The 10176-nt window shown below is 44.7% G+C and overlaps 2 protein-coding genes across 2 annotated transcripts in view; one reads left to right on the forward strand and one right to left on the reverse strand.

The window, feature by feature from the left end:
- Positions 1 to 474: 474 nt before the first annotated feature.
- Positions 475 to 10022, reverse strand: LOC125757523 (uncharacterized). The gene is made up of 4 exons (XM_049413103.1): positions 9886 to 10022; positions 6500 to 6703; positions 4733 to 4858; positions 475 to 689 (listed from the first exon to the last, which is right to left on the reverse strand). Exons 1-4 carry the CDS (start codon positions 9955 to 9957, stop codon positions 495 to 497), a joined length of 597 nt encoding a protein of 198 aa, XP_049269060.1. The 5' UTR covers positions 9958 to 10022; the 3' UTR covers positions 475 to 494.
- A 62-nt stretch (positions 10023 to 10084) lies between these two features.
- Positions 10085 to 10176, forward strand: part of LOC125757408 (uncharacterized) — a 13697-nt gene continuing 13605 nt past the window's right edge. Inside the window, exon 1 of the mRNA XM_049412992.1 lies at positions 10085 to 10126. Within this exon, the coding sequence (XP_049268949.1) occupies positions 10085 to 10126 (42 nt within the window). The remainder of the gene's footprint in view (positions 10127 to 10176) is intronic.

The raw sequence follows: 10176 nt of genomic DNA on the forward strand, positions 1-10176 counted from the left end.
CGTCATCTCCACGTATTATTTGGAGGCTTCTGCAGGTAGACGTTGCCGCATGACGATGTCTCGGAAGTTTTAGTGGAACACGCAACATTTCCGTAGTACTCCGTACACGCGTAGTATTACATGGGACGTAGTACTACGTATCTTCTAACTCTGGAATAATGTTTATAGTTTTACAACCAGCTGCGTGAGTGTCGTGCGCATAGCAGACCGTATCAAGAGATCCACGCAACAACAGTTTACGAAAAAGCTGCAACTATATTTGTACTGTTTATTGAGACACAATTGCATGATTTTGTTTTTATTGTCAGTTTATGAGGAACAGTTGGTCTCTTCATAAATGTAGGAGTAGAGAACATTTCAGTGCACTCGTATGTTTAGGCTGAAGAATAAGCCGAATAAAATGCTACATAACTATTTAAAATAAATTTCTCAAGAAAAAATACAATGAGCAGCGAAAACTATGCGCATATTCATTGTATTGCGCACGATTACCGTTACGCTGCCTTTAAGCACGCTTGCTCCATGTCAGGGGAGGTGTAATTGAAGGCGAAAAAGTGCGCCAGAAGCTTAAGCGCACGCAGACGTGGAAACTCTCCGTAGCCGCAGTAGTCCTTGGCATCCTCGAACTGGATGTTGACGGCGGCGAATGTGTAACGGAAGTGCGTCATATTCTTCTTGGTCTCGCACAACTGCGAAGGAGGATAGAGTTCGCAATCGTCACACTGTCACACTGCTCCACTGCTATTTCGTGCTCGTCAGAAGTTAAAGGAGTTATTTTAATTTAGTAGCATAATTAAATTCAAATGACACAATTATATGACAGTCAAGATTATATTATATAAAACGTCAAATCATTGAAGCTTTCTGCTCGAACGGTTTCAGGGGCGAAGCTCCTTAGGGCCTAGCCTTATCGGCGTCCGTCATGCTACACAAAGCCGAAACCGAAACTGAACACCTGCACAACGAAAAATGAAAACGAAATAAAGGGAAAACGGAATGCAGAACTCAAGATGATATACGAATTATAAATTGCGATTACGATTACGATTATGAAGCCTCAGATAAGAGTCATATGCAGCACTCAAAACAATCCTGAAATATCTTAATAAAAATGAAGTCGAATAATAATTAAAGACACTATGTTCCCCAAACCAACAAGTCTGGCTATCACAATACTGAAAGATGTGCACGGTGTCGTGCCTGACAGTTTGAACACTGGCTCTCCGTTTCACAGACCACAAAGCAGTAGTAATGACGGAAAAAGGGGATGTAGAACTCAAGACGATATACGAATTATAACAATAGCATTAAAAAGGAACTATATATATATATATATATATTCCACTTTATGTCCCTCAATTTACATTCGCAGTGGCAACGCGCGGGTGACTTACGATGACATACCGGTACGATACCCAGTGCTTCGCCACTCGCCATGATTCACATTAGTGGAGATGCGGTGATTTTTTTTCAGGAGCATTTCTGTCCTGAGATGCTCATCATGACATACCACATTCATTGAGCGAATTATGCATTTAGAGGCACGAATCTGGACACAGCGTCAAGTCTCTACTGAGTCATTGCTTGCATGCATTCTTCAAGGTTGAGAAGCTGGGATAGCACTGAGCCGTTACTGTCCGCTAGCCAAAACGAGCAGTGACTGTGGCTTACAGCATCCGTCCACTACGTTACACTGGTGACTACCACTGCCAACAGAGACGACACATAGCTGCTGAAGTTTGTGTCGACACAACGCCTCGTCATCCCTAGCCAACGTGTTGAGACACCTCATCGCTGCCACAGCATGAAGACACAGAAAGCATCTTCTTTACGTCATCCACATGGATTTGAACCCATGCTTATCAAGCAACCTGTATATTAGTCTCACGTACTAACCACGCACCGAGCTATCGCACAGCACACGCACGCAACACTTCGTGGAAATATTGGCGCCCCACACAGTGTGAGACGATACGTGTTAGGGGCCATAGAAACCGATACCATTGTTGTAGTGGACTAGGATAACGCTCCGTGAGTCGCATAAAATTCTATAACAGATCCGGATGTGTTTTCGTGTATTCCCTCATTCAGATGGTTCTGGAAACCAGATATGTGAAAGAAGCTTTGGCGGCACTAAGGAAGCGTACACGGCAGCGATGGTGATGACGATAAGGTCTTCAAGCATGGTTACAACATTTAGCATATTACTCAAGTCATTCGTCGCCGCACATAACCTGTCATATTCTTTATTCACACATTTCCCCATTTAAGCCAAAAGCTTTACCGCAGGGGGTTACAAATGAGAAAAATATACATCAACATAAACACTGCACACCTGCTCACAAGACAATCGATCCCGCTGAGTGATAGTTTTTAACCAAAAGGAACTTGCGCACACATTCGTCTGGGCGCGGTATTCCCTAATTTTGTACTGGTGGTTAGTGCGTATTGATAAACCATAGTTTGTCGGTTTTAAGTACTATCCGCTATTGATTACAGTTTTGTTATGAAATATGTCATAGGTATGTAACAGCTGCATCTTACTGGTACTTACCTGCGGAGCAGAAACCTGGAGGCTTAGAGAGAGGGTTCAACTTAAATTGAGGAAGATGCAGCGAGCAATGCAAAGGAAAATGATAGGTGTTGCCTTAAGGGATAAGAAGAGAGCAGAGTGGGTCAGGGAACAAACGGATGTTAAGGACATCTTAGTCGAAATCAAGAAAAGCAAATGGGCATGGGCAGGGCATGTACCGCTGGTCATTAAGTGTAACAGAATGGATTCCAAGAGAAGGCAAACGGGTGAGTGGAAGAGAGAAAGTTAGGCGGGAAGATGAGACTAGGAAGTGTGCGGGTATAAGGTGGCCGCAGAAAGCACAGGACCGGATTGACTGGCGCAGCATGGGTGAGGCCTTTGTCCTCCAGCGGGTGCAGTCAGGCTGACGATGATGATGATGATGCGATACATAAGCTTTAACCGCAACTTTCTTTGACGAGGCGACAGTGGTACCCGAATCAGCTCCTTCTACATTGCTGTGAAACTGCACTTCTTCCCGTACCTACCCAAGAAAACCTGGCTGCTCTGTCTTGTACTTTTTTTTCAGCTTATTAATTATAGATATCTTAGAGGGGTCCCAAAAGAGTACAAGCGGATTACAAAATAGGTCTTGCACAAATTAGGTACGCCGCATTTCTAAGGTCATAAACTGCACATTTTAAATTTCTTTGAATTTTATTCAAGGCAAGTGCTGCTTTGGTAATCACGTAGTCCACATGTGCATTCTTAGAGCAGTTTAAGTTCAGTCATGATATCTCATCTTAAGCATTCTGTTGCCTCCTTTTTGAATATCAGGTAGCTGATATGAAAATTAACGCTTCATGCACCGGAACCACTGAAACAGCGCCTTTTCGATTCCTCCTTATTGAGCTGCACGTACATACCTGCATTCAGTGCTTCAAAATATTTTCCCTTACACCGAGCGTGTCTACTGAACTTCCGCGGCCCGTAATAATGATATTTGAAAGATCAAAATGATTTAAGAACCATCATGAGTGCGCTTCCCGTTCTTTCAGTCCGAAATTGTTTATTTGCAGCATTCTGCTTTACACCTGTCGCTCTCAGTGCCAGTTAGTCCTATTTTATTTGTGTTTGTAAACTACACGTACAGTTGTTTCTACTGTAAGATCTCTGGTCTCAAAATAATCAGGCTATAGATTTCCTGACACGAAGAAGTTACTTTTATTGCTGCAGTTTTTTCATCGCATTTTCGTCGAAAATGCAATAAACATATGAGTGTGAACGATTTCGATAACATATGCCACGTCCTAGAACACGTCGAGACAGGCATACCAAACATGGAGCCAGAGTCACTTGCTGAGCTGTGCCGAACTATGCAAGGTTCACCACAAGAATACGCACTATACACGTTGCACTCAAGGCGCTGTCAACTATATGACTTCCAAGTAGCTCGAATGTTTTCGTTCCTTCCTTTTAAGGATACACACGGACACATTCAGATATCCACCACGCGCACTGGATCGCAAGACTAGACAGATGTGCGCTCCTACATGAACAGACTAAAAAAGCATTTTATACAGGACGAAGTGAGGAGAGATGCGGCGCTTCTAACAGCCATTCTTCACTTGCGCATTGGATTCCTCGGCCGATGTCACAGCGCCCGCATATAAAAGGTATATCGTGCACAATCGAGCATTCACATTCCACAAAATGCCTAATTTGTTTCATTGATATTTCTTTTCTTGAAAAGATTTTCGATGTTAACTTCACATTAAAGAATTCAGTGCTTTGTAAGCTCTCGAAAATTGTAGTTGTTACATAATTAATTAAGAGCCCTTGTTTTTAGGAAGCTAAGAGGAGCAACACGCACGTGAGATAAGCGCTTTACATTAAAAAATGCAGTAATTCTTGCCTGTCTCATTTATATCTCTTATAAAGCAGTGAAATCGCATATTTATTGAAAATGTGACAGCCTGTCAAGATGTGGCTTGTAATAATTTGGATTTTAGTGCTCTGGTAGTTTTGTCATTGTATGCTGCGTACATCGTGCTTGTTATGCACTGCAGTTGAATTGCACTATATAGAAACTGCTTTTTATTCAGCTCTGTGTCTGTCGCCCGGACTTCGTCCTGTTTGAAGGTCTGTTCGAAAACGCTCAATAATGCAGCATCTAGCCCAGTCCAGCCAATTTATGGCTCTATGAACGTGTGATCTTACCTTCAAGCGAAGAGCGCGTGCCGTGTCATACGTAAACAGCCACTTCTCATTCTTGTTGTACGTGAATTCGGATTTGTAGGCTATGTCGTACTGGAAGTTGCCACTGTATCTTTGGTCGATGCATGCCTGTTAGAGTAGAATAATGGTTCTCTCTAATATACATGCTAAACTTCAGAACAGTCTAGCTGAAACAGGACACTAATTATTCAATAGGCCTGTTACATGGGGTAGATATTGAATAATAAAAAAGGACGATTGATCGAGCCGCCCGTTTCTTTTAGGTATAACCGTATAAACACACCAAGGACCTGTGTACAGCAACGTTGGGACTCCATAGGAGGGCGACATGATCGCCTTGGCCATAATTAAGTGGTGTTGGCTGACACTTGCGAGCTTCGACAGACACAAATCAGTACACGCACAGGAAATCGGAGGAGCCACCGCCTTAGCAGTACTGGTGGTTCACCATACGCTTAGTGCAGCAGCTGCAAGTTCGGTTCCCACAGGTGGCAAGTTATTTTTTCGTGCATATTGTCACACTTTATTAAAGAGTGACGGCAGATCCAAGTTCTCACTTTCTCTTGTTGGAAAAAAAAATTTAAAAACAGTTTGGACACGGCTAGCAGGAGACCAGTTGACGGTGCAATGTCGATACTTCGACGAACATGGACGGTCTGGAGCGCTCGTCTTACTTTTTTCTTTTGATTGAGACGTGAGCACCAGGGTGCCATCTCTGTCCCGCTGCCGAGTGAACTACGCGACGAGAGAGCAGCGGCAGCGGCAGCCATAGTCAGAAGAACTCAGAAGTGTGTGCAAGCGAAGTTAGGCTTTAGTATTAACAATAAGATCGCTCGTTTCTGTTGCGGCGGCTGCATTTTTGATGGAGGCGAAAGTGTTTGAGGTCCGTGTACTTAGATTTAGGTGCACGTTAAAAAACCCCAGGTCGTCGAAATTTCCGGAGCCCTCCACTACGGCGTCTCTCATAATCGTATCGTGGTTTTGGCACGTTAACTCCCAGGTATTATTATTATTATTATTATTATTATTATTATTATTATTATTATTATTATTATTATTATTATTATGTTTCTGTTGGCTTCATAACAGGTTGGCCGAATCCGATTACGCTTGGTATCTTCCAAGAGGGACGTATATAATGTGTGATGTTTATTACTCGAAATAACAATTTTAATGCAAACCAAATTAGAACGCAGGTGAACACGTGTATCCAAGCTATGCATATAAAGCAGCCCGCTAAACGTACTTCATAAAGCGCTATTTGAGTGGAAGACTTGACATTGCATAATTAATTGATTTCCCGAGAGCCGTGTTTACAGTTTCTATGGGAAGAAGAGATTTGCCACCATAAAATATGCGGAACGACAGGTTACTAAGTTAGCACAATGTAAATGTATGAAACAAAAGCCAAACCGAAGAATGCAACGCTACTTTCTCATTTGCATAATCGACGGGTGTCTCCAGTGATATCGAAGAGACACGCCCAATTTTTCTCCTATCACTTGCAAAACCACTACTGCTTTTCACTGTACACGTCAGGACATTATTCTTGAATTATGATTACCGTTTCTAGCCCGTAACGTAGGCTTGTTTTAGTGGAGTTATTAAGGCGTGTTCAGTTTTTTTAGGAAGTTCTAGCCTCTTTCTCACTTTGAGGATACCAATCTGAACACACGTTCACGCTTACTTGTACTGTCCGTTGTCACAAGTTACAGAAAAGGAGCCGTAACAGTTAAGTAATGTCCTCACCTCAGTGATATTCACCATCTGACCCCCTGGCGAGTGCTCCTCTGTCGCGCACGGGAAGCCCAACGTGTAATTTCCGGGTCTGTTCAGCATGTTGTCCGGGTATTTTGGCCTGTACCATCTGCCGGCCATTCCCAAGGAAACGGCAAACGTAATATTTGGTGGCCAGTGGCCCGAATCCCGCGCTAGGCTCCAGATGGTGTTGCCCTGTTACGTAGACAGTTTAACGCATTTGACAACGCGGTCAAGGGCGACACATCGAATACTAGGAGTCGTTTACTTGCGGTACAACTAGCTTTATAAGGGATATATTTCGCTGTACCTTTTTGCACTGCGATCTCACGTTCACCCCAAACGTGCCACGATAACTTTACGATTGCAAATGAGAGAAAAAAGTGAGCGTAACAACACAAGGGGAGAACTTCGGAGCGAGTTACTTATAAAGAAATGCATAAAATAAGCATAACACGTGACATTTGTATACCTTTTATATATTTATCGATTATTCATGAGCTGCGCTAGTCGTTTAGAAAAAAAGTCAGTTTCACCGCAAGGGCGAAGCAATGAATGCAATAGCAACAAATGGTAGTGTTATGCGAAGTGAGGCTGGCAGCTAACTGTTTTGTATCCGATCTCCCGTAACTAGAAAAGGTTGGTGTAAGAGAATCCGGCCGCTCCAGGGAGAGATGCTCTGTCCCTATAGTCACTTCGCGTTGAGAGCGCAGCACGTAGAAGGGTATACGAGCCGCCCGCCGTGATGGCTGTCGAGATAGCGCGCGCGCGAGCGATCGCGACCGCGCCCTTAGATTCAAAGTTAGATGTTGCTGCTCGCGCGACACCCTCCCACCCCCCTCGCTTCTTTTCATGCTCGTTAAAGACGGGCGGGGCGTCTGCTGTCTGCTTCGACGGCAAGACTCCCGAGCGGGGAGATGTTATCGCATGCACCCTCAGAGCGACGGAAATGAGCTGGCTCGTTTGATCTCTGCGCCAGCCGCGTACGTCGCCCCCGCTCGCGCGCTTTTATTAGCGGTAGAACATACGATGCGCGGGGAGATCTTATCAATTTGGACTTCATACGGGACATGACGGCGGCGGCAAAAACCCGTCGACACTGTCCATATAAATGCCAGCGCAATAAAACAAGGCAAGTTAATATCCAACAAGTTGGTGGAATCTGCAAGAAATTATAGTTGCAAGTAAAAAGGGGCATACGAGAAAATATGCGAGAATCGAAGTAAGACCACATGCGAAACATGCTTCTTGCGCTTCTCTGACAGGCAAATTAGGGACGACAAAAGAACGTCTTGCGATGTCTTGGAGACAAAAGATCACATGCATCCTTTATGCATTCGCCAAACACGACTCGAAGGCGAAGGCCTTCTACTTTTTCTTCTCAGTAGATATGTTGATCCTTCCCCGCATCCCTCCGAAAGCTTTCAACACTTCACGTGGTTTCTCATAGCCTCCGGGATCGGAGGCATAGCAAGCCTTCTGCACCTCATCTGTTTTTCCGCTGCCTCCGTGATCGGCCCACCTCTGACCAAGCGACGATGTCACGTAATGACGTCATCACGTGACGTCACGTTATGTGACGATATAGTGACATCCTGATGGCGTCACAAATTCTTCTACTTGTGACGTCATGATTACGTCATATGGTGACGTCATCACGTGATGATGATCTTATGCATCACTCGTGTTGACGCCGACGCCGAGGGACGCCGTCGCTGGCTGAGGCATCCGGCGCTTTCAGCTTTATATACTGCCAATTGTAGTTTGATACGAGTTCTCGGTCATTGTGTCCTAGCTTAGGGCCCGAGCGCCAGCTGTCGGGCGAATTAACAAATCGGTGGCCCGTACCGTCGACTCCGCGATGAGCTCCGGAAGAACGGCACGCTGCCGGAGCTCATGACAGAAGTGACGCCCTCATCCAGCTGACACTGGACATTTTGGTCGTAATTGTCTATCTAATAGGCGATTACCCGGGAGCCCTCAGGTCACGTTTACGGAATAGCATGTGCCATGCTTTATATATATCCCCGTCTTAACATATGCAAATTCACTGGTTGCTGAGTCTGTACCCTTCAATCTACACAGCAAAAGAAGAAGTGGCACCGAAAAAAAACCTCAGTGCAAAACACGTACACCATCTAGATCCTAATTCTTTTTAAAATGAGGACACATTTATGCCTCTTTTTCCGTGGTTCCTGGTTTGGCGCGCCTGCTAGGTTCATCTCAACAACCTAGCAAGCGCAGACCAGGTATTAGAAAGGTTCGCGGCACGAGAGCAGGGAGCAAGTATGAAATGACTCACGAGCAGCTGTAAGTAATACAAGAAGAGTTCGTATTTATAATGCACAATTACTAGCAATACTTTTGACTGATGACTACTGCAAGTTTGGGACATATGTTATGCAAACGGGCATTCCCGGACACCGTATAACTGTACTAAGGAACCGCAACACAAGAGACAAAGGCTTGTGAAGAGAAACGTTGGCAACACAGACAGGGGTAAGTTTCAAAAGGGAGTCACACAGGCCTCAAATCTTTGACCATAGTTATTCACCTCATACACAGAAAACGCACTCGGAAACGAGAGCATTGAAAACTATTATATGGAAGCGAAAATGGGTGGCGCGAAGGTACACTAATTGACGACGCCCCGACGACACGACATTCATGGCAGACAGCATACCAGACTTAGTGCAGCCTATTCCGAATCTAAAAGAACAAAACGAGAATACTGGTATTTTCTAAACCCAAAAAGAATACTAAATCTGGGAATGAAGGTAAGCTGTTAACATTTCGATAAACGGCGAGTAGATGTTGGAGAACACGTTTCCGTAGATTCCTGAATAGATGCGTATGACAGACGTACAGAAGAAATCCAGCAAAGGATAGTGTTAGAAAAGAAGACAATGAGCGGACTTCGCGAGATTATGACAGAAAATGGTATTTGCTGAAAAACCAAAATTCGTCTGGGAAATGGTTCCGCGCTAATGCATGGGTGCGACTCGCTGACCATGGGAAAATATGGAAGATTCAAGCAATATAGATTTGAGCTAGGCGCTGGGACAGAGTTTCGAAAATTCCTTGTACAAAAGCTTCGTTATTTTTGTCATCTAATGCGTGTCACCGGTGCAGTGGTGCTGGCATTTGTGCTACCTATACCAGAAGGTAAGAAGAATCAAGGCGGTCCACCGCCATGCACAAGAAGGTTAGGTGGCCGCCTCACGCTCGCAGGAAAACGTCCAGAACAGTTAAATAGCGTGCATTGGAGTGGTCTCACTGGCGGCCATATAGACACGTTGCCATGTGTACATAATCATGAGTAGCCATCGAATCGGTGGTATTTAACGACACCACGCTAAGTTTCTTTAGGTACTTACGAGACGCACAGGATAAGCTTTACGGGGGACGTGTTGAAGCAGCCTTCTGGATGTTATTGTCGGCGGCACCATGTGGCAGTCAGGGTACCGGTAGTCAGGTTCCGGGTGGTGCGCGACGGCGACAAAGACGTCAACAGGGTAAACACTGCAGAAGAGAAGGTCACTCCAGTTGTTGTGTTTAGGTCTGCACGCGATAGAGATGGACCAGAGGAACTGGAACTACCCCAAAAACATCTTTCGCGCGCGAAGCAAGTGAAGTCGGAACCTACCCTCTTTCGTGAGCACGAGAGA

This window comes from Rhipicephalus sanguineus, chromosome 2, assembly GCF_013339695.2.
Source record: "Rhipicephalus sanguineus isolate Rsan-2018 chromosome 2, BIME_Rsan_1.4, whole genome shotgun sequence".
In the NCBI taxonomy this organism is placed as follows: Eukaryota; Metazoa; Arthropoda; class Arachnida; order Ixodida; family Ixodidae; genus Rhipicephalus; species Rhipicephalus sanguineus.

Bases quoted from the DNA above. Each gene is read 5' to 3' on its own strand.
- LOC125757523 (XM_049413103.1), bottom strand. From the start codon at position 9,957: ATGGTGCCGCCGACAATAACATCCAGAAGGCTGCTTCAACACGTCCCC. The intron at 4,859-6,499 runs GTGAGGACATTA...CTACTCTAACAG, and splicing joins AGATGGTGAATATCACTGAG to GCATGCATCGACCAAAGATA. The intron at 690-4,732 runs GTAAGATCACAC...CCTCCTTCGCAG, and splicing joins CACGCGCTCTTCGCTTGAAG to TTGTGCGAGACCAAGAAGAA.